Source organism: Pithys albifrons, chromosome 8 (genome assembly GCF_047495875.1).
Source record: "Pithys albifrons albifrons isolate INPA30051 chromosome 8, PitAlb_v1, whole genome shotgun sequence".
Classification (NCBI taxonomy): domain Eukaryota; kingdom Metazoa; phylum Chordata; class Aves; order Passeriformes; family Thamnophilidae; genus Pithys; species Pithys albifrons.
Window position 1 is genome coordinate 36,810,856 of NC_092465.1, and position 24,875 is coordinate 36,835,730.

At 40.6% G+C, this 24,875-nt stretch overlaps 1 protein-coding gene across 2 annotated transcripts in view; it reads right to left on the reverse strand.

The window, feature by feature from the left end:
* Window positions 1-24,875, reverse strand: part of ERBB4 (erb-b2 receptor tyrosine kinase 4) — a 657,056-nt gene that overhangs the window by 164,978 nt on the left and 467,203 nt on the right. For both annotated transcript variants that reach the window (XM_071561781.1, XM_071561783.1), the window contains exons 7-12: window positions 21,587-21,728; window positions 19,365-19,478; window positions 18,238-18,364; window positions 12,116-12,189; window positions 9,998-10,088; window positions 8,435-8,634 (exon numbers count right to left, since the gene is read on the reverse strand). In XM_071561781.1, coding sequence (XP_071417882.1) covers window positions 8,435-8,634; window positions 9,998-10,088; window positions 12,116-12,189; window positions 18,238-18,364; window positions 19,365-19,478; window positions 21,587-21,728 — 748 coding nt within the window. The remainder of the gene's footprint in view (window positions 1-8,434; window positions 8,635-9,997; window positions 10,089-12,115; window positions 12,190-18,237; window positions 18,365-19,364; window positions 19,479-21,586; window positions 21,729-24,875) is intronic.

A 24,875-nucleotide genomic window follows, 5' to 3' on the forward strand; every position in this document is an offset into this window, starting at 1 on the left:
ACAGTTGTTCTTCATGAAGTATTTTTTCTACATTTCCTTCTGTATGGCAGCATAGCAGGTTGACAGGAAAAAACCCAACCCTGTATTTCTTTCAGCATACTGGGTGGTTTTGTCTTCCCCGTGCAGGCTGAACAGTGAAAGCACGTACTGTCCATTATAATACACCTTAGGAACTGAAGAGTATACTGAGTTTTATTACCTGAAAAGCACAAAGCTCTTCTAAATCAAGGAAGAGTGATCAGAGGGATGCTTTCAGTTTTCCAAGGCGTGTTTCAAAACTGGTTATTCTGTGCTCCACTAATGTCCCCCACTGAAGCATAGTGTCCATCCTGGCACACACTTCTCCATGCAGCAACTCTCCCAAACTACTCCTCCATTGTCGCTTTCCAGTGCACAAGTATTCAGAAGTATCTTTTTGGTTTTTCTTTTGCCTCAAAGCTCAAATCAGGTAGAGTCAGACATGAAATAATTAAATTCAGGAGTCATTCCAGGTGGTCATTTACTATCCTTTAAAGTGTATTAATTATCACAGATTCCAGCACAGCAAGAGGGACACAAGCTACTCAGCAGGACATTTCAGAGACATGCCTTGTCCTCCTTTTCTGAGCTCTGCTATGAACCAGCAGTTGCTCTCCTGCAAAGGAACCAAACCAGCACAACCAGCATGAGCAGAGACACAAAACTCACCTTTTTATTACTGTCCTTAACACTAATTTCTTTTAAGCATAGCAACATTTTTATAGCAACTACCAGATGTCAGTAGTTTCACTATGCTACTGCTGACTGAACTTCACAGAAATCAAAGGATTAGGCAAAAAATTTGTATTTTGTATTTCCTTTTTCACCTGCTTTATTGACATTCCATGTATATCTCAGTCTCATGCTGGCTTTGTGCAGTACAGTTGAGGAGGTGCTTCGACTTGGTATTAAAGGACAGTTTTGGTCCGTTTCATGTTCATTGACAACAGGAGCACCCAGAAAAAAGCTGGTCATTTCAGGGAAGCCCCAGTCATGCTTTAGGGGTCAGAGCACACTTGAGTGCTGCCCCAGAGCAGCCTCCAGCCCTTCACACCTGGTCTGCTCATCTCCCTTGATCTCATCCAGTCTCATGGTGCTGTGTGACTGCCTCAACAGAGACACCCGTGATTCACACACAGCTTCAGCCTTAAACTGTATCAGCAAATGAACAAAGAAGTAAAACTCCCAACCCAGAAACTATCCCAGTTCTAATTAAGCAAACTTTTTATCTGAATAGTTTTGTTTTCTAATCAATGACTCACTTTACGTAGTTGCCAAGCAACAAAAAAAACTGAGCCTGGTTTGGAGATCCCTTTATTCTCATTTTCAATTTTAAAAATATTGGTAATTCTTCTGGTTTTGTTTTGCCCAGTCGTCATGTAAAGGCACTTTCCTACTTGCTTTCTCATATTTTCTGGGGTGTTTTTAACTTTAAATTGTGATTTATTACTAGTGATTTCCTTTATTATCATTGTTCTCAGCTGTCAGACTACTCAGACTAACCAGGATTTATTTACACACACAGTGGTGCACTGAAATATTCCTTCAAACAGCAAGTGACACTATTACAAGATAGCTCAGAAAATACCTTATGCAAATAAAAAGGGAGCTTTGCATTAAAGAAAATCATGATTATCCTATTGAAATCTAGCCAACACAGTGCCTGTAGTCTATGAAAAAGCAGCAGAAACAAAAAAATCACTATTTCCTTCTGCTTATTTCTAAGTCATAGAAATGTTTTCATAAATTAATCTTGGCAAGAGATTACACTTGTCCTCCTCATCTTTAACTGTTGGTATGGCTAAAGAAATGCTTGAATTTTAGACACAACACTTGGCACTGTCATGAGCTGAGCATGGTCTGAAGCTCCAGTATATCACACAGCCATATGAGGAAGGAAAGAAGAGGAATGCTTCTGACAGGAACTCATTTTCATCAGGAGTTTTAGAAGAAGGGATCATTCTTTATTAATTAGGTCCCACAGATTAGATGTAAAAAGGTTCAGCGTTTTTCCTCAACCCAGAGAGAACACAGGAAAATTAGATACTCGAAAGAAAAAATATTACTATTTGGCTATACATGTATGGGCCAGATTCAAAGCTCCATGAACTCAATAGAAAAACTCTGACAGACTTCAATCAGCTTTGCATCATGCTTGATAATAAATGTAATCATTTATTCAAGTTGTTAATTGGTGGCTAAATTGATATAATTCATAACAAACACATTTATAACAACCTTTGCCTAGAAAGGTTTCACCTTACACTGCAGGTGTCACTAAAGCTGAAAGAATTATTTAAATAACTTTATAGAAAAGAACATTTTTTCCCTGCATTTATTTTTTCTGCATTCATACTTCACATGAGTCACCTCTGACTATTCCATAAAAAAACCTATGGTGGGAAAAAAAAGGCAGATTCTTCACTTCAGCTTTGAGCAAGAATAAAATCTAACTACCAGAACACAGTCCCTGGCACATAACTTTGTAGTCATTCATTCTGCAATCATAATGTTCATAACAAATTGAGTTTTATGCACAGTATTTAACATTACTGTTTATAGTAGCAGACAGTTCAAGCCTACATTACATAAGAGCATTTTAGAGATTTTTAGATAAATGCTCTCCAATTAATCTCCACTTGGCTGATCAGTTGGAAGATGCCCATTTGCCATCTTAAACAACCTTGGGAGACATTGCACTAAAGGTGCAGTGGCTGTTGAAGCCTCAACTTGCCTCTTGACCTCAAATCTCCCCCTGTAAGCTGTGCCTGGACCCCGGTGTCCTGTAGGGTTGTCCTAGTTCAGCAGGAGGGACCAGCTAACCCTGTGTGGGGGTGATCAAAGCTGTGTATTCTACCCCCTCTATTCATTCCCCAAGGACAATGGGCCATTAGCAGCAGCTGCCCAGGGAGCCATTATCACCTTCACATCCAGCCTGAGGGGGGGTGGAGCTGCCAATGGGCCATCAACAGTTCAACACCCCCTGGCTCCCAGAGTTAATCACCCATTGTGTGAGTCCCCGCCCAGGGGGAGGGACTGGGTGCTCCCTGAGGGTACATAAGTGGTGGGTAAGACCTTGGGAACTTCTCGTTGGATCCAGAGCAGCAGCAGGACCTTGACAGCAGGAGATCCCCGCTCTCGCCCAGCCCACAGCCCTCGCCTGCACCAACAGGTTTTTCTTTTCCTTTTGCTCTGGACTTGGGGGAACCACAGGGGTCTCAGCACAAGGGCAAACAAACCCCCTTGGGTTTGTGCCCCAGGACACTGGGTTATACTGCTGGGGTTTTGTGAGTTGAAAGCAATTTCCCTTGTGTGTCAGTGTTGTTATTGTAATATTATTATTAAATTTAACTGACTTATAATCTCTCTCGTGGTGAGTTCATTTCCCTGCTGGTTCACCTTTAAACCAGCACAAGGGTCTACACAGTTCAGAAGCCTCACAGTGATCAAATACCACCACTCTTCCCACAGTGATTTATTCCATGTCCACCAGCTTGGATACTGACATTTCTAGCCCTGAATGTGTGTACAGAAGGTGGAGAAGAGAGAGGTCACAGACCTTTCAGGTACCCCCTGCATGGGACAATGTTAGATAGACAACATAAAGCAGTAGAGCATCTTGGGGTTTGTGGATTTTTTTATTTAATTATTATTATTAAAAACACACACGTATGTTTTTCTCCTGTATTTTCAACATTTTACAAAAAAGGGAAGTCTGCCCTAGGTTTTTAACCACCCTTTGGAAAAGCCACCTTGGAAGCGGTGAAGTGTTTGGTGACTATTCTAACATTTTTAACAAGCAGCAAAAACAGCAAGATGAAATAATTGAGGGTATCAGGAGTTAAAGTGTATTTTGTGTGTTGGGTAATTCTGTAACATTTTCCACTGGCTGAAGTCTATTGTGTCAAAATCAGAGTTTTGCCAAACTCTACCATGTCAGTGTTAGCTCAAAGATGAAGCATTAATATAGACCAAACTTTTCCACAAAAAATTTATTCCCTCAGCAATTTTGCAGCATTTCCTCACTGACATTAATAAAAGGTATGGAAAAGATACCATCATCTTTGGACAGATCATATAAGTCACTTAAATACAATGGTGACTAGAAAATCTTGGAAACTCTTAGATGAGTTCTCAGAAAAGCTACACATTGATAGAAAACATTTGCTGCAACTTGTTTTAAGCCATTAACAATCACTAGGTAGTGAGGAAAACAAACCCAACCTGACAGTGACTCAAAATATAAGAAGAAATGATAATAAATGTATCTGAAAGCAGAAGTAATAAGTGACATTGTACAGACTGGTTTCTTGACTGGAAAAAAAAATCTTTAGTGGATATTTTATTAAAAAGTCATACCCTGTTAGTTACCATGCAAACAGACAGTAGTTCTACCATAGAGGATGGATGTTGATCCTGCAAATATTTACTCATCTCCCTTCCCCATTCTGATGAATCTTATTTATCACTCAAGAGGCACGGGCACATGCTCAAGCATCTGCAGCATCAGTGTCTAGAACAGGTAAAAAATATGAAAGGCAGAAATGGATACCCTAGAGGCTTGCCCTCAGATCCTAGACACTCAGGCAGTGGAAGATGCAGGGGAAACCCTCCTAAACCCCAGTCTGTTGGCCTGTCCTGAAAATGACAGATGCTTCAAGGGACTCTAAAGAAATGCATTTGGCTCCAAGGAACAGTGCTACCTTACTCCAAGCAATTGTGAAGATTTCAGTTAGACATCTAGCCTGCAGCAGAACCCACTGGACCACAGAGAGGTGCCAACTGATAGGCAGAGCTGAAGCAGCAGGATAGCTCTTCTCAGCTAATGCTGACTCTCCAAAGGCCAAAAAACATTAATCAATTCATTCATACAGACATGCACAGAGAGAGGAAACCACTGTTCCCTCCTAGTATTGCACTGTCATTGGAGTTGGGTTGGAGTCACTTGGCCCATGGCCTGTGTTCATTATATGTATTGTCCATTTAATGAACACAGGTTAGAGTCCACTTTTAAAATTGGGCCCTTGGTTGTGACTTCTTAAAATGAAATAAATTAGATTTGTTTTCCTCATTAAGATTCCCATGGTGTTAAACCTCCTAAAATGTCTTTAGGAGTATCCTTCTTCCTGGAAAATGATGAGTCATCAAACTAGTCCTCAACAAGCTAGAAGTGAAATAAGGTTTACATTTTCCCTTTGTATGCAAATGTAGCACCAAAACAGACAGAATCAGAACTGGGAGACAGCACATCCAAGTTTTCCATTTGCCCTGGAAGCCTGTGGCAGTTTCAAAGGGACTCAAACTGAGTGATTCCAGGAAAGGGCAAAGGAGTTCTGATACCTAATATGGGAATACCTTCCAAATTTCTGTGTTCAGCTATGTCTCCAAGTTCTCAAAACCAGTGAAACAACTGGCACACTATCCCATGAAGGGAAAAAGCACCTTAAAAAGTTTACCTCTGAGTGATTTTCTTTTGTCTTTAACATACAGTAAGTTGTAGAAAGCTTGAAGCAAAGAATTGTTACTGTATGAGACATGAGGCCTATGAGACCTTATTAATGCTTATTTTTATACTAAATATCCACCAATGAAAAAACGTTGTTTGTCCTTTCATTAAATGAGGAATGACAATCAGACAGCTATAGCCAACATGATGTTAGAAAACATCAGAGCACCAAGAGCACAATTTTGGTCAGCAGTTTTTCATATGACAGAGAGGAAACCTGCACTCTGGAAGGTTCACAAGCTCATGAATCTCCTAGCAAGATGGGATCACCAGGACCTTGGAATATAACCCTAGTTATTCTTGCATGGTCACCAAGACCTTGTGCTTCTTCAGACTTCTGTTCTGTCAGTCGAAGGAATTCCTTATGGGAAATCTCAAAGGGCTCATTCTGCCTTCATGACATACAAAATACACTTGTTATTAGCCTGCTAGCACAAAACTAGGTGCTTCCTTACCACTCCATCCCATTACTCTGCATGGGAAAGTAAATAGCAAACACCAGCCCTGGGAGATGTGATTCTCCCTCTTGGCAGCATCTCCAGTTAACAATCAATACACTGTTTTTCATAGATGACTTTCTGTTGGGGGCAGAAAAAACCAAGACTGCACACTGGAACTACAAGCCATCCCTAAATGCTCCAGCTGGCAAGACTGAAGGCTTTGTTATTTATGGGAAGTCAGGAGCTTTTCTCCAAATTTCAAGGGAGTTGAATGTTCCAGAAAATGTGTGTTTTTCCCTTTGCAAGGCTGACTTTATTCAATGTTCAAATACTCTTCACCGTCAGAAAAACTCAAAACCAAAAACCCTTGAGATGGAAAGAATGAAAAGTAAGAGAACAGACGCCATTAAGACAATGATAGCAAGCTCATCCATGTTCAGAAACTGAGCTAAATTGGAAGAAGATAAAGTTGGGTATCTTGAAAATAAAGCCTTCTTGGATCACAGCTACACTGCCTACATTGATAGCAAGTGGTATTTTTTAACTTGCATGCAAAGAGACAGCCTAATAATAAGATTATTATTAATAATAAACCACACGGACACCTACTAAACAAACCTTTGGACTTGCTGTAGCTCTTACATGTTGGAAGAGATTAGAAAGGCAGCAGCGACTAAGATATTGTTGTGTTTCACCTGACACTGAAGGTGCACTTGTATTACAGTGGTGATCACAGACCCTTTCAAAGCACATCAGAATAGTCCTTGAAAGGGAGGGGAGAGAAAAAGAAAAGTGTTGTGGTTTGGACGTAAATACTCTCCCTGCCACTAACTCCCCATGCCATTAGTTAGCAAAGGAAGTAGTTAACTACTACCAATTCCTTCTTGATCGTTTTGGGTGGGACATCACACAGCTCTGGGGGAAGGTTGGAGCTGCCTGTGCTGGCTGTGGGAGAGAAACCTTTCCTCCTGCTCATTGCTGCTCCTGTGGAGTAAGCCAGTTTTTTTTCCTTGCCACTGCTGTTTCTCCTGGTTTCGGCATCGGGGCTCCAGCCACCGCTCCGGCCTCACCATCACCAGCAGTGTCACGGCTGCCCTCCCCACCGTGGCAGAGACCCGAGAAAAAAGAGTCACAGCTGCCTCGGGACACGCTGCAGCTCTCCACTCCCAGCTTTCCTTCTTTGTTTGGGACAAAGGACAAGGAGAGAGAGAGAATTCATCTGAGTGCTCACCGCTCCTCTCTGCCTCGCTGGGAAAAGACTGAACTCACCCTGCAGCCAGCCCAGGTGTGACACTGACATTGCCCACAAATGTATCTGCCCCAGGAGGAGCCTACTGGTTCGGGGCTTGTTCCCTTTTGTTTTTACTTGTGTTGTTGGGGAATAGTTTGCTCTGGTCTGCTTACAGTTATATCTATATCTACATATATATGTAGATATATATATATATTTAGTAGTTAAGAACAGTTATCTTTCTTACATCCATTTTCTAATTAAAGTTCCTCTTCTTAAATTTAATAAAAAGTGACGTGATTATTGCAGAGGAATCCTCTCCTCTGCTTTTTGGTAAACATTTTGGTTTCTCCCCTGAAACAAAGACAAAAAGAAAAAAAACAAAACAAACCAACAAAAAAAAAAACCCTAAAAGCGGAAGTTTAAAGTAGTATCACAGCCTGAAAAAAACCCCAAATAAAACATTTTTGCCTGGTCAAAGCACAAAACCCAGAAAATCACTTAAACATAGAGCAATTTAATGAATCTCCTCTCGCTAGCAGTCTAACAGACACTTAAAATGAGCTATATTGCTGTACAATATGCTTGTATTTATGCAATTTGCTGCCTAATTTCTGTATAATCAAACTGTTTCTTCTGCTACAGAGCTTTCTTTGGTTTTTCAGTACTATGATCTCAGCCCAGGTTCTGGCATGTAAGGTTTCCTGAAAGACAATAAGCCCAATTAAGAGTGATATTCTTTATCAGATAGGTCAAATACAAAAAGGGAGAGCTGAGTGATCAAAATCAGCCCCAAAAGTGACCCTTATGGATTAAGACAGGGCCATTTGGATAAGGGTAGGGGAAGCAGAATACACTAATGTCATTTCACAAGGAAAGGACTGAAGTTTTTAAGTCTGTAAAGTCATGAACACTCCATTCAGAGCCTTCAGAATTCGTGTTTGTGAAACTGGATGGCTAACCTGAAAAATTCACATCATGGTAAGGAAGCACGGGACTCTCTCTGCTTCTTTTCATTTGTTCATGACCTAAAAAATTGCATTTTCCTCCAGAGGCAAACTGGTCCAAATCCTTAAATGATATAAATGATCACAGCTCCACTAGTGTGTCCACACAGCTCCAAAAGACACCAGCTGTGTTTCTGACCTGCTTACTGCACCTGTCCGGAATCATCCCCAGGTGAGTCCCCAGGTGAGCCACCCACAGAGAAGATGATGTGCTCTGAGCAGCACTACTTACTGCAGTTCTCTGCCCTCTTATTCCGATGGATCACTGTCTTTTGACTGGGCGTGCTGAAGAGGCTGGTCCAGTTGACAGTGTGGTAGTAGCACAGATTGCTGTTGTCTGTTATGTAGATGTTGCCAGCACTGATTTGCTTCAAGGACTGAAACTGCAGAGAAGTAATGCCTTGTTGCTTTAGAATGAGTAAGGAAAGGCCACTGCGATGAGAACAAAAGTAAGAGAACAGGAGTTAGCTCCAGAAGAGGGAACTTATTAGAGCTGACTGGGAATTTCCCACTAGAATTAGCTTCCAGTGTTGAGATGCTCTTTCAGGAAGAAACTTTTTTTTTGGGTTGACACAAATATTTTCTGAGTCAATCTCCAGTTCTACTGCCTAGAAAATGATGTGTCCTGTAAGAATTGACATACTACAAGCTGTGATGCTCACAGCATTAGGCCAGATATTTTGAGATAATGTGCTGTTAGGAAAACTGAAAAAAAATCATATTTGTTTTTCAACAGCATTAATACTATGATTGTTTATATGCTAAGGAGAAACTGACAAAGTCACACAAAATGCATTCAAACGTCTTCTGACAGGCATCATATTAATGTGATTTAGAGTCATACAGGAAGGAAGTGTTATTTTCAAGGCAATTTCACTTTCTTTTCACTTTCCACTTTTTTTTTTTTTGTAACATGTGGTTACCCCCTTTCTTCATCAAAGAAACAGGACTGTCTGTATAACATGGAAATAACTGCACATATGTTATGACGGAAGATTAGTGAAGACAATATCCAGTTTCAGGGCATCCTTTAAGTTATTGTATTTTAATGACTGTAATTGTCTTCCAGCTGTTACAAATAAAAATTGCTGCTCCAAGACAGAATGCTGAGCTGTAATTCAACCTCAAGGTTTCACTGCTATTCCTATTCTGCTTGGTTTGCTGTTTAAGATGCCAGCAGAATCCCATGCCTGATTTACTCATCTCCACAATGTGGAACAAGGGGTTGCTGTATACATACATCACTTAGGTAACTCCTTGTGCTTCCCCTATTATTTCTTACCACATTTTCTTCCCTTCAAACCAGTTTCTCAATATGAGATTTCAGACAGAAACATCCCTGGTAAAAATGGCACTATAAAACTCACATACATCTCCACCTGCAAGGTACCTCAGTGATTTCAGGGTTCTGTGTATTTATCTCTTCTCAAAACCACATTGTTTTTGGGCACATGAGCCTGCACTTCCAACTGCACCCATACAAACTCCTGACAAAGGGGCTAAGTTCTACTCTTCATACCTTTTAAATTATCTTTCTTCACAAGGCATTTCAAAGCACAAAATGGAAGATCCAAACAATGAGTTAATAGATACAGACGTGAACCAAGACAATTTTTTTAATAGTTATATTCAGTTCAGAAGGTATAATCCATTACAAAGATACTTGTAATGAACAAAGCAAAAAATAGATCAATTTATGATGTCCTTTCCAAAGGATGTTGCATTCTGTGCTACTGAACAGAGAATCATTGAATACTAACAACAAATTATTCCATAAACAGAGGAAGTACCTTACCTATAGAGAGCTCTTCCACCAATGGTAACCAAGTTAGAAAACACCCTGAAATCTGTCATATTCTCAGGCCATGACTGTATGTTCAAATACCCTGAAGGAGGAAAAGGTGAACATGTGAACATCAGTAACTTCAACCACAAAGACTGCTTTACCACATACGTGAGTTTTGACAGGCCTAGCCTATAAATGAAAGACAGTACTGGTTTGAGACAAAAATGAATAAGGAATGCTGCAGACCATCAGGCTGCTCACCACTGCCTTCTGCAAGACAGAAAAGGAGGACTTGTCACAGCAGCATTATATCCACTTTCAACAGCCACAGCGAGGGAGAACCTAAACACAGAATCCTGCAAGGTCTCACAGGCTTCTGTAAAAAGCAGCAGCAGACAAAATGAAGATTTGCCTGAATTAACACCATGGCATTTAAAATGTTCTAGAGACTTAGGCCAGAAGTTGAGAGTTCTATCATGACTCATTAAAAGATGACAAGACTTTCCTAAAAAAAAGAACTTGCCTTAATTTCTGAGGTCAGCACTCTCTGCACGGGGACGTGGGACCTTAGGTTTGTGTTACACAGACTTCCAGAGAGTGCAGTTCCTGACAATTTTGACTCACTACCAGACTGAAATGCAGTACATAGTTAAGCACAGGGATAATTCCACTTCAGTAGCAGAGCTCAGACTGTTAATTACTGTTCTTAGGAATGGCAAATTACTGACATCCAGATGCCAGATTATCTTTGACATTGATGCCGAAGGGGATTTTGATTTTTCATTCTTACAGATTCTAGAAGTATTTGCAGCAAATGTAGATTTAATGTGCTCGTATTCTGGCTGCCTAAATTCATTGTTTATATATCCTAACCCCTACCACAGACTAGTAGCTCAAATTCTTTTAGCTGTTTAGGCTCTCTTCAAGTCAGAAAAGCTGCAGACTATCAGAAAGTCCTGCAGAACAAGACCAAACATAAGCCAACAACCTTCAGTCTAAGAACACTGGAAGAACTTCAAAAGCCCGAGGAAGAAGAGCTGATAAAGACAAGAGGGTCTTACTCACCCTAGTCCAAATCCCACAGGGGTGGGACTGGGGCTGGACTGAGGAATGTGTAAAGTCATGATTGGAAGGATCATATTATAAAAGCCATGGAACCAGTGCTCGGGGTGCACGAAGATGTCATCATGTATTCCTAAAAGCCCTAAGACTGGACATTAAAGAATGTACCTTTTTATCTTATCCCACATTAAATTGGCTGGAAGTCCTGGTTTTGGGTTCTCTCACAGCATCAGCATTAATTAGGGAGAGATGAAGAGTCTGCTTTCAGTTTTAATCCCACTGGTTTGCTGAGAAACACAACCTCAGAGGTGAAGCATGTGAGAGAGGACCTGTTTCAAGTGCCTAACACTTGTTGAGCTCTACCCAGCTACAATCAAGCTGTAGTGCTGAAAGGCTGGGGGTTGTGCATGAAAAGAATTATTTTTTTGCATTTCCCTATCTATACATACTCAGCAATCAAATAAGAACTCAGAGCTGTAGTATCTTCCTCCCTGTATCCCAAATGAAACAAGAAGCAAGATGCAAGAAAACAAAAGCACTAAGGTATAGTTCTCTGACTCTACTGAAAAGTCACCAAAAATGAGAGGCACTACCACTCCACACAGTATACATCTGTCTTTAAATTACAGAAGATAATTTGCAGCAGCATCTTCTCTTAGACCAAAGGAAGTAGCTGTAAAAGCTTGTCTGTTTTTTTCAAGGCATATTTCAAATATTTTCAAGTGAAGACAATTGTTTTCTACATTTCAGCACCATTTTTCTCACTAGGTGCCCCTCCCTTGCAACACATGTCCTACATTGCTAGATGGGACCAAGGTTCCTTATCCACATGCTAGTAAGGTCTTGGTACCCTAAATATAATGGATATCTTGTGTTCATGAGCAAAAGACAACACACTTGTGAGTATCAACTATACTGAAGTTCTTCTGTATTAAACTTTAATAAAAATTACAGCGTGATGAGCTTTAAGCAAAAAATATCCTGTGTTCTTCATAAAACCCAAGAAATGACAACTATAAATGCAAAATGAGAAGTTCAGATTATAGGAAATCAGAGGTGTGTTACCTGTTATCTCTCTCACTGTTTGGAAGATATTTAACTTCTCTGGATTGATTGCAGCAATTGTGTGATATGGGTCTCTGAAAGATTAAAAACACATAATGTCACGCTCTAAGCAATAAAAGATTAGTTCTCAAAGCCATACCACGTAGAGAAGCAGCATTAAGGTGCTCAACATTTTGCTTTTAGGAAGCATATGAGTTAGATTTCTTCAGCCTGTTGTTTTTGCAGACCTGTGTCTAACCTCTCCCAAGTCATCTTGAAGAAAAATAATGGTGCTGAGCATGATTAATATTTTAGCAAATACTTATGCTATGGAAAATGAAGGAATTTGAAACACCCATGGGTGACCTCCCTAAAAGAAAGATGAATTTTCAATGTTTTTTCTAGGAATACTACTGGAAATGGTACAGCTGCAACACTTTACTACCAGGACTAACAAAACTGCTCCTGAGACAAGTGACAAGGTATAAGGAAAACAAAGGGAAGAGCATGCCAGCAGTTCCTGATACGTGGCATGTAAAGGGTACATTTTTTAGCAGGTGTTGAACAGGGAACTTCAAAAAGTACAGATCCCTGCCATACAAGTTTGTCAGAGGAGAAATTATATAAGCCCCCCAAACCTAAAATCTCAAAATGAGATATGCTACAGCATAAAAAGATTTTGAGAGTGACATCATTTAGTGAACAAAACTTTCCCCCGTTAATTTTAAAGAAGCTTAAACCAAACAAAAATCTTTTAAAAAAAAGATCTTTAATGCCATGTTTTGGTATTTTTATGGTTTTCCCAAGTAGGAAACATCCACAGTAAATTTGGAGCATGCAGTTCCCCTCTCCTCCTCCTGCTTTCCAGGACACATAATTTCTGAAACTGAAACATGCAGGTAAATCAACTAGGGGGTCTTTGGAGAGAGGCCTCACAAATCTATATGGTGACAGACTGATGGGGTCACTTCTAACCATCCTGGAGGTGACTACAGGCTAGCAGCAACAAAATGAATTCTTGAACCTCAGCATAAAGCCCAGTGGACCACAGAAGCATCAAATACACTTAATTTTAACAATTTAGGCCTCTCAGAAAACTGAATAACAAGTTTTGACTACCTAACAGAAATACAGCATCTTTGCTTTCAAAATGCATTACCATCAAAAAAGGAAACCCCTTGTCTATAATAAACATGAGGTTGCTGAATTTGACCTCCAAATTCTAAGATAAAATAGTTTTACAGATGCAGACATACACTTAAAGCTCTCAAACAGCCAAATTTTGATATGTTTTACTGACTCATAAACCTCTAAAATAACGCAGCCAATCTTCTGCTGTGCTATGAGCAGAGCCCGGATTTCTCAGCAGATCAGGCACAGCTGAGTTTTACAGCTGCAAGAATGAGAGTTCCAGCTCCTTGTGAAACTGGAAATGGACAATGAAAGGGAAGATAAGAAGCTGGTGAGCACTGAGGGCTCTGTTTCTGCTGCAAGGTGGGGGGAAGGAGGAGGCAGCACTTGCTTGCTGGAGTAGGGACTGTCCATCCTTAAAATGACAACTCTCCTTGGTATATCCCACCCTGTCACAGGCAGCAACACAAGCAGAAGGCAGTTTGAGTTTTTAGCACCCAATTCAGAAGAAAACAGTGGAGAGAAGGCTGCATCCAACCTATACAGGTTCTACCCATTTTTTAGCCAATGTGTATTCTGTCTCTGACTCAGGCAGGACATCTGTATCTTAACGAAGATCACTTTACCCACAGGCATTGCCATAGAAGAGTAAATACTACTGACTCCACAAAATTTACATCTGCCTTCATCCTACTTCACTTCTGGACACTAGGAAAGCCAATTCATAATTATAAAATTTATATATAATATTATAAATAAATGTGTATAAACCAATTCTTAGTTTCATACATAGTTTTTATACAAATTATTACAAATTCACAAATTCTAGTTCTCAGAAAAGGGATAGACAGACTACAGAACCACATGATCAAAAACTGGGATGGGATCAATTGTAATACCACAGTTTCTAAAAAAAAAAAAAAAAGAAAAAAACCCCACTCAGCATCTTTTACTGAAATTATTCTCTGCCACTAAAATAAGTCTTTCAGTTCCCTGGAGGACCAGACTTTAAGTCCCTATAGTTTGAAACACTAAAAATTCATCCTTCTAAAAGCTGCAGTTAACTCTGAGGAAACAAATTTGTAACAGAAACTAAGTAAAAGCTGGAGAGGAAATAGGTAAGATTGTTGTTGTTCTATATTGTCCATTTATATAATAAACCAATTGTGTAGGTACTGCAGTTTTTAAAATTTTCCTTTTATATTATTGATTTGCAAAATGTAACAGTAATTTTAAACAGGAAGTTGTTCCAGAAATAAAGCTACTGTAACATGAATTCTCAAATCCTCTTGTCTTCCTCTCTCCATGTAACTGTAATTTATGCTGTAGACCAATTTAGGGTTGCAGAACTCAGTGTCCTCATACTTAAGACTTGTGGAAGTGAGTTTTCTTGAGGAAGCGTGAGAGGCAAAGTGCTACACAGTTTCAACATTACATGTTCTGTTCTATAAAATAGAACAAAGTATTTTAGCCTTCTTATAGTCCAAATTTAGGTATTTTTCAGGTAAGCACAGTTTTATTCAAGACTGGGTTTGATTTCTTTAATTTAGACAGACTTTTTCATGAGACCTGTCTCATAACTTTGCAGCTAATACAGCTTTTGCAACAAAGGCAGTTCTTATATTCAAAATTGCATTTCATGCAATTAATTAATTCACCCTGCACCGAATTAATTCACACAAAACTGCTCATGGTCTCTAGTTGTTTGTCTTGCATTTACTCAGTTTCTTCCTGCCCTGTGAGATTTAATAGATTTACATCAGCCTCTTGGCCAGCCATTTTGGCCAGATCAGAACGTGATGGCCTGAGCACTGACTTCTGTGTTACCTCCTCCAAGGTTTCAGCAAGTTCAAAGCAGCATTTCCTTAAACCACTTGAACAAAAGCCCTTCTTCCTCCCTATGCTACATCAGCCTTTTCCACTGCACTCCCTGATGAAGAGATGAGAAGACCAGCTGCAGATTCAGAGTTCACGTTTTTTGCCCTTTGAGAACCACTGAAGTGAGGGGGCTGCCAGCTTCTTTCTAAGGGTTGCAGTAAAGTTGTGGGTGAAGTGTTACAACCAATCACTATATCCAGTCAAGGAAAGGGGTAATTTCTTTCCACCTCACCCAGTAGGGAACTTTGATCCAGGCAGTCTAGTGACAGCCACTTTGTTATAATATAAACATATTGGAATCTATAATTAAAGGAAACTCTGCTGGCACTACCCATGCCAGAATTTTGTTTCACCTCAATCTGAGACATTCCGTTAACTCCATTTTGTTACGCCACAAAGCTGCAAACATGGAGTTGGCTTGGGAACTGTATTTAAGAGATCAAAACTTGACAATTCAGGAGGATACAGTTAGTAACTTACTAAAACACTTGGATCTTCACAAGTCTATGGGACCAGATGGGATCCATCCCAGGGTGATGAGGGAGCTGCAGAAGAGCTTAACAAGCCACTCTCCATCATCTACCAACAGTCCTGGCTCTCTGGGGAGGTCCCAGATGATTGGAAGTTGGCAAATGTCACCCCAATCCACAAAAAGGGCTGCAAGGCTGACCCTGGCAACTCCAGGCCTGTCAGCCTGACCTCTGTGCCTGGCAGGGTTATGGAGCAGATCATCCTGAGTGCAATCACACAGCACCTGCAGGGTGGACAAGGGCTCAGACCCAGCCAGCAGGGGTTTAGGAGGGGCAGGTCGTGTCTGACCAACCTGATCTGCTTTTATGATCAGGTGACCCACCCGGTGACCCGCCTGGTGGATAAGGGAAAGGCTGTGGATGTGTCTATCTGGACCTCAGCAAAGGCTTTGACACTGTCTCCCACAGGATACTGCTGGAAAAGCTGGTAGCCCATGGCTTGGACAGGGGCACTCTGTGCTGGGGTCAGGAGCTGGCCCAGAGAGTGCTGGTGAATGGGGCTGTGTCCAGCTGGCAGCCGGTCACCAGTGGTGTCCCCCAGGGATCAGTGTTGGGCCCAGGTTTGTTTAACAGCTCTACTGATGATTTAGATGTGGGGATTGAGTCCATCATTAGCAAGTTTGCAGATGACACCAAGTTGGGAGGGAGTGTCGACCTACTGGAAGGAAGGAGGGTCTGCAGAGGGACCTTGATAGGCTGGAGAGATGGGCTGATTCCAATGGGATGAGGTCTAACAAGGCCAAGTGCCAGGTCCTGCACTTTGGCCACCCCAAGCCCTGCAGCGCTCCAGGCTGGGCACAGAGTGGCTGGAGAGCAGCCAGGCAGAGGGACCTGGGGGGACTGAGGGACAGGAAGCTCAACATGAGCCAACAGTGTGCCCAGGTGACCAAGAAGACCAATGGGATCCTGACCTGTATCAAAAATAGCGTGGCCAGCAGGACAAGAGAAGTGATCCTTCCCCTGTACTCTGCGTTGGTGAGGCCACACCTTGAGTGTTGTGTTCAGTTCTGGGCCCCTCAGTTCAGGAAAGATATTGAGGTACTGGAGCGGGTCCAGACAAGAGCAATGAGGCTGGTAAAGGGACTTGAGCACAAGTCCTATGAGGAAAGGCTGAAGGACCTGGGGTTGTTTAGCCTGGAGAAGAGGAGGCTCAGGGGAGACCTTATCCCTCTCTACAACAACCTGAAAGGATGTTGTAGCCAGGTGGGGATTGGTCTCTTCTCTCAGGCAACCAACAGTAGGACGAGAGGACATGGGCTTCAGCTCTGCCCGGGGAAGTTTAGGTTGGATATCAGAAAGAAGTTCTTTACAGAGAGAGTGGTCAGGCACTGAAATGGCCTGCCCAGAGAGGTGGTGGATTCTCGAACCCTGGAGGTTTTTAAGATGAGACTGGACATGGCACTGAGTGCCATGATCTGGTAATCAAAGTGGTGTTGGATTAAGGGTTGGACTTGATGATCTTGGAGGTCTCTTCAAACCCAACTGATTCTATGATTCTATGAACTAGTTGCAAGCAATGCTGAAAGCTCAGAGTAACCTAAAAAGCAAGGTAAAACTTGAAACTTATACATTGGTAAAAGCAATTCAATGTTTTATACTGTTAATGTACCACAAAATACCTGCATACTTATCAGAACAAAAAGACAAGAGGGTTTAATCATACTTGTGCATTCTGAAAATTTTGTTCATTTAGTAGGTCTACAAATACCTCAAAGCATCATAGGTAATCCACCATGGCTGATTACAACATGAAGGCTTGAATTAGTAAGAACATACAAATGTAGGTGTGTTCTCTCAGTGACAGAAAGAACACAACGCAAGTAAGTGGCATTGCATTGGACCTCACCTGACCATCAAACATTTGTCTTCCTTGGGCATGCCTTACTGCTGCAACATTTGCCCCATGAATTCACCTTTGCTACAATGGCAAACTCACAGTGCACCAAATTGAACAGCAAGGCACCAGTTACCTGACTGATGCATCCTCCTCCAGAAGGACATACTGTGGAAACTTTAAAACACTGGCTCTGTATCTCCACACCTTCAACTGTTACTAAGATTTCTTCAATATACAGCCACATTTAAACCAAAATAATGGATTTAAATACCAGTGAGTTCTGTGCATCTCTGCAATTGAAACTTGGATGCATACTTCAAAACTGATGGATAAGAGGGCTGCTTTTTTGTATGTATGTGCAGTGACAGCCACCCAATCTATGACAAGTTATGCTAAGTGAGGTGTGCTCTCTACATATTCTGCACATTAGACTGCTGGTCATGCAAGATCTAAAGCAAATTCATGGAAGGTAACTTTACTTTCTCCCTTCTGTTCTCTAATCAGTCAGTATTGAGAATCTCATAAAGTAACCGAAACTCACAGCTGTCATTTCTTTTTTTGGTGCAAACAATCTGATTAATAATTTCTTTTCCTAGAGGTTGAATCTTAAGAATCAAAGTTCCAGTTTCCTTCATAATGGAAGGTAGAAAACTAATTTACCCTGGATCTGCTCTTCCATAAAAGAAGCCTGCAGACATCATTACGAGGTGAATGCAATTGGTTTCAGCTGGTACCATGACATAACATCTTAGTATCTGGTAACTTACCCATGAATCCCAGTAACAAGGAAGATAAGGTTGCCATTGATCTTGGTACAGTTTATAAACTTGTCAATGTTGCTGGAATCCACTGTCTGAGCTGACACTAAACTCCCTGTTCCAATGCCATCACATGCTGCCAAAACAAGGAGCTTATGTAAAGAACTCGGAAAAACAATTACTGAATCAGAATATGTTGACTTTATAGAGAGAATCTTCATTTCATTCAGCAGAGAGGTGTTAAAACAGCACCTTGAACCCATATTCCCAAGAAACCATGTGTCAATTTAAAACAAACAATATGCTGAAGTACCTGCCACAGAACAACACCCTGGTACACAAGTTATTTCACCATGGATCTATAGGCAAGTATCAACTGCACAAAATCCAACTCTAAACAGGTAACTTAGCTTTTCTTCTGAGGTAGTAAGGAATACTGCATATGTATTTTCATGCATAAAACTATCAATCCAACAAAAAAAAAGACAGCAAAAAAAAAGTTATTTACTGCAATTAAGCCAGATATGGCTTCCACTAGGACTAAAAAGTGGCATAGGTCCATGTGGGAAAAATGATGGTGCTTTGCTCTGAAGACCCGCAAGCAGGGAGCAGAAAGTCTCCTTGCTGGAGTCTGGGACAGCAAAGTAACCTACATATTTCAGTCTTCTCAACAGCAGAATCACTAGTCTGTGTTTTAGACACTTAGAAAGGAGGTAGAACATTCTGGGAAAATAGAGACATATTTAAACAAACAGAGGAAATAGATGGAAACCTAATGTTCTTTTGACAAGTATGAGACATGCCATACATTAAAGTCAGAGCTTTTTGTATGGTCCTTTTGGAATGATAAAAGGACAGTTCTAAAACACCCTCAAGAAAAACTTGTCATTAAAATAACAGAATCAAGAATTCTTTCAGATTTCTCTAAAACCAACAGATTTCTCTAAAACCCTTCATTTGTATTTAATACAAAGTAATTGGTTTGGTTGCATCACAATTACAACTTAATAAAATTTCATGAAAGGCTATTAATAGTCTACAATGAGCTCATAAAGGGTATTTCATGCCAAATTAACATGCTGCTCTGCTACAGCATAGACTGCATTCTAGAAAATTTACACTGAACTGCTGCCTACCTTTAGGACAAATGTCAGTGCAGGGCTTGCACATCTTAATACCATTTTCTTCAACCTCCATCTTGGAGCTCGGACATGCACGGACACAAGAGCTGGAATCGACCACAAAGTTGTCTGAAGATGAAGAGAATATATTGGCAGAAAGTGAATAATAGTGCTGGGACACATGATTTTGGACTCTGTCAATACATATTGTTGCCTCAGCACTTTCCCATTGACACTAACATTTAACATTCAGTGTACTAGTAAGGAAAGACACGTTTTTGGAGACTTATGAAAATGGGTGAATGACAGAATGGTCAGGCCTGACCAACCCCCCCAACTCCCAGTGTGGCTTTATTATTATTTGTAGTAAAAAAAAGCTACAGTAATTGGAAAGAAACCAAACAAGCTGGTCTGCCCTGTCTTGTTCATAGACACACAAAAATATACATCTATACATCTAACATAAACCAGTGCACAAGACAACAACACGTATTTAAGTTTTGCCATGTAAAACAGCCATCAAAAGGGATATAGACTGATTCTACCTAATTGAGAGCTTAATACCATTAAGAAAGGGAAAAAAAAGGGAAATGGGAAAAGTTCAATGAAGCATTTAGGCAAAGAATTAGATACCTTATGGCTTACCAGGTTCACAAAATCTCAATCTTGCTTCCTAGTAACTCGTCACTGTTACAGGCAGAACTAAGCCCTGGACAGGCACAGCCTCAGTCTACCGTCAATCCGAACTGCTCCACAGAGATTCAGAATTTGAATTTTGGTTTGAGTTGAATTATGGTTCTATTTATTATAGATCACCCATCTTTCCCACATGTAATTTATCAATTAATTAATGCACAACACAACTGTAAACCTTGGTAGGAAAAAAAAGGAGAACAAGAAGACTGTCTCCTTTATTTTTCTTTCTAACTAAACCAGCAGATTCAAACACAGTGTAAGTGATGACCCTGTAATTTTTAATGTTACTTGTCATCATCTGGCTGGTATCTCACAAGCCTGTGTTTTTCACATGCGTGGGATTATTCTTTTTTTAACTACGTCTTCCCCTCTAAGTTTACTCTAGACTTTTAAGACTACATTGTTGTCAGTATTACATGTTGTCCTAGTTCAGCAGGAGGGACCAGCTAACCCTGTGTGGGGGTGATCAAAGCTGTGTATTCTACCCCCTCTATTCATTCCCCAAGGACAATGGACCATTAGCAGCAGCTGCCCAGGGAGTCATTGGCACCTTCACACCCAGCCTGAGGGGGCGGAGCTGCCAATGGGCCATCAACAGTTCAATACCCCCTGGCTCCCAGAGTTAATCACCCATTGTGTGAGTCCCCGCCCAGGGGGAGAGACTGGGTGCTCCCTGAGGGTACATAAGTGGTGGGTAAGACCTTGGGGACCTCTTGTTGGATCCAGAGGAGCAGCAGGACCTTGACAGGAGGAGATCCCCGCTCTCGCCCAGACCACAGCCCTCGCCTGCACCAACAGGTTTTTCATTTCCTTTTGGTCTGGATTTGGGGTAGCCACAGGGGTCTCAGCACAAGGGCAAACAAACCCCCTTGGCTTTGTGCCCCAGGACACTGGGTTATACTGCTGGGGTTTTGTGAGTTGAAAGCAATTTCTCTTTTGTGTCAGTGTATTTATTGTAATACTATTATTAAATTTTAGCCTCTGACTTATAATCTCTCTCGTGGTGAGTTCATTTTCCCTGCTGGTTCACCTTTAAACCAGCACACATGTTTATTTCTGATTAGGACAGAATTTCTCAGAAAATATTTAGGGTAACTTTTGTCAAACCATCATTATTTCAAGTTAAGAAAAGGGCAGCAATATCATGAAAGCATTTGGTGCCAGGTGCAGGACTGTTATTTTTCTGAAACAGAAATTTATACCCTTTCACGATTCCACTAAGTATTTTAACAGTTTACTTTGAATTTTCAAAACAGTGATGTACAGCATGAATGTAATAACCAGTGGTCATGAAAACAGAAACTTGAGTTCCCTTTCTTAGGAAAATCACTACAGGATACTTGGGAATCATCAGCAACCCAGAATGTCACTGTCCTTAGTGAACACATGATGGAGTTACTACAGGCTGCAATCACATGTGGACTGATTGGAGAGATGGTGCCATGCACTTAGCTTTCATTCTCTCACAAATTTTTAAGGCTCCTTAAATTCAACTCCAACTTTCCCTCACGACAGGAGAAGGCAGGTAACACAGCACTTACGTGGGCACTTTTTGACACAAAAAGCACCATAGGTATACTTGGCATTGTGATTATGCTCCAGCTGGAAGGTGGTGGGGTTGTATACAAAAGTCTGAGGACACTGCGTGACACATGCACCACTATCATTGAAATTCATACAAGCCTGCAAAACAAGGGAGACAAAAAATATTAAATTAAATTATATAGCTGCTTTTGTGCTTTTTAGGTTTAAAAGACAGTCTTGATTGTTCAGACTTACTGCAACAGTGAGGAATGTGATATATAGTTTTCTAACCTGTATTTTTGCTACTTAGATTTCTAGCTAGGATCTTGGCATATACATGACTTTTGAAGTTAAGTGGGTTCAGTGAGCCTCCTTAATTTGAAAGGTTGACTGTTACAACACTTCCTACAAAAGCAAAACAACACTCTAATTTGTTTTGGAACTACTGTTACTACTCGCAATAATCTAACTGACAACTTGACAGGACATTCTAAAACTGCCAAGAGTGAGCAGCTATTTATCACAGTCACTCTAAACAAATGCTAATGACTTTTTCAGAGTTCCAAACTTTAGATTTCTTACAACATGAGTGCATCATCCAGCTGAAAACTCAAATTCCCAATTAGAAAGCAAGAGGGATAAGAATTTCTTTTGAGCTAGCACAGGAGGGGGTTGTTTCCCTAAGTGGTGAGTTTAACAAGGTCAGTTGCTTCGCACACTGAGAACAGAAAATGGACTTTGTAGCACTCAGCATTCAAGCTCTGCCATGAACAGCTGACAGAGGAAAGGGCAAGTGTGTAGATAACAAAAGTAATGATATGCAGGGAAAATAACTGACCATAAAAGGTTGATAACTAGTCATAGAAAACCCCCACTGATTCTGACATTCCCTATCACCACATATCATGTCTATTGTTTTAACCACAGATTAAAAAAAACTGTTGGAGCAATTGTTGCAAGGCATAGTGTGAATGTCAAATTTATATGAATATGAAAGCTGTAGCCTGGCTTGTATCCTTCCAGTGATTTCAGCAACCACTGTTACTGGATGCTTCCCCACTAACCTATCTTCCAGGTTGCTTCAGAAGTGTTAGTCTAGGAATGAATCCTTCTGGTCCTTTTCCAGGTCTTAAAAAATACAGATGGGTTTGTATCTTTAAAGAGTCAACAACTATACGAACACAGGTGGCCTGTCCCCTCCCCTCCAGGGCTGGGAATGAGAGAAAAGTGAAAAAGATTCCTCTCTTCTGTTGTTTTTATTAACAGTCCTTATCTCCATTCAGACCAAGACCTGCAGGACTGAGGGAGGTTACTTGTCATGTGAGAAGATTTCAGGAGAGAGAGGCTAATAATGTACCTAAGGACAAAATATGCTGCTGAAAGGGACAAGTGGGGAGATCCATGATGTCCTGGAGCATGGCTAAGCCAAACTGCTGATCCTGTCTTTTGTGGTTCTTTAAGATGCCTATTACAAAGCCTGTCAGTTTTTCACAGAAACAGATTTTTTTTTCTTACAAAAATAAATAGTCAATGACTTTACTCAGAACTGAACAGGAAGCCCACTCAACAACAGCTTGTGTCAGTCTTCTGGTTCCACTGGGCACTCAACGAGGCCCTCCTATGCATTTCATGTTTTAAATATGATTTGAATCCATGGTAAGAGCCTCTGTAAAAGTTTGCTTTAGTATGTTTGGTTGTAGTTATGTCAGAGGATGACACTGTCTTGCTTTTAGAACTGAATATGCAAATGATTGTATGGCAGCACATGTAGGAGGATGGATGAATTTTATGAATGTATATTAAACCTGTATTTACAACAGGATGCTGTTGCAAGCTGCATAATATGCTAAAGGATTTGTAATGCTTCACAAACTGTACTTTTGCTTATTAATATATACTAATTTAGTTTGTTTCCTCATCCCATTTCTTACATGTTGACTTAAAAGGTACTCTATCATGTACATGACAATTCTGTAATAACCATTCAGAAAATGCATAAAGCACACCAGTACTGTTTGGAGAGATGGAAATTCTCAGCAAAAATTCACCTAGAAGGTTTTGGAACTTTTAATTCATTACCCTTGTATACTCTTTGTACACATTTGTAATTGCTTCAATAATATATGCAAATTTCTAGCATTTTTTGCTAAACATCACTAATTTGGGAGTAAAAGCACAGGGAAATAACACAGGGAAAAAACCAAGGTTCTGTGTCTCAGCTGAAAGCTAAGAACAGTTGTCTATAGCCTAAAGAGTTCCACTTTTCACCCACTGTCTGAGTAAGTAATGACTAGTCCTGAAAATTGCCAGACCCCTGCTGAATTTCTTTTACCTTGTTCCAGGGCCTAGGGTGAATGAGAACAAAGCCCTGGGTGTTTCTCTGCTGGATCAGAACAAACATGCTAGCTGATTTTCAGCATGCATATTTCCCTGAGCATCACAATTCAGAGTCTAATCATTTTGTTTCAGGCTGCAGTACCACACAACTTACACTGCCAATAACTTGTCCTTAACCTTTGAAAATGGGCACACATCAACACATCAGCTTTCAGGATGTTCCTCAACATTCATATGGGAACAATAACTGCATTTTTTCACTTCCCTTTACCTCTTTAGATTGTACACAGGAAAGAATGTTATTTTCCCATCTCTCCAGTCCAAAGTCAACACAGAACTGCAAGACCAGACTACCACATATGCTGAATATCTACTCATGCAAAGCTATAGAAAACAGCTTTAGCAAATTAAGTTAGCAATTAAGTCAGGCCATCACTGCATTCCATCAGCAGCCAAAGAACAACTTTTAGAATGTGGCTTTGAAATACAACACCTACCACTATCAAATTATATCAGAACAGTGAGCAAGTCTCAGGGCCAGCCACAGAAAGATCCATTTTTGCCTGTTCATTATGAATCACTTGCCCAGTTTTGAGATACCTGAAATTTTCCATACCCTCCTCCCAGTCCTACCTGGAAGTCAATTAAGTAGATATTTGTCTCTTCAGTCATGTGGGTACCTTTGAAAATCCACTTCTCTATTCATGTTTTAGCTCTAAGCTTCTTTAGACTTTGGTTTGCCTCACTCAAAACCAGTAGCAAAACGTGTCTCCACAACCCAGGGTGACAAACTGCACATTTTTTGAAACCAGTGTTGGGTTTTGAAGCTGCTAATACTCTTATAAATAACGGACTACAAACAAGACAGATTTGTCTAAAGGCCTGTATGTTCAGGTGGCCTATTTCTTTAAGGAAAAAGTTACCCGTTTTCCCTTTTCATCTGAAGTACACATAGCAGCATGTAATTGA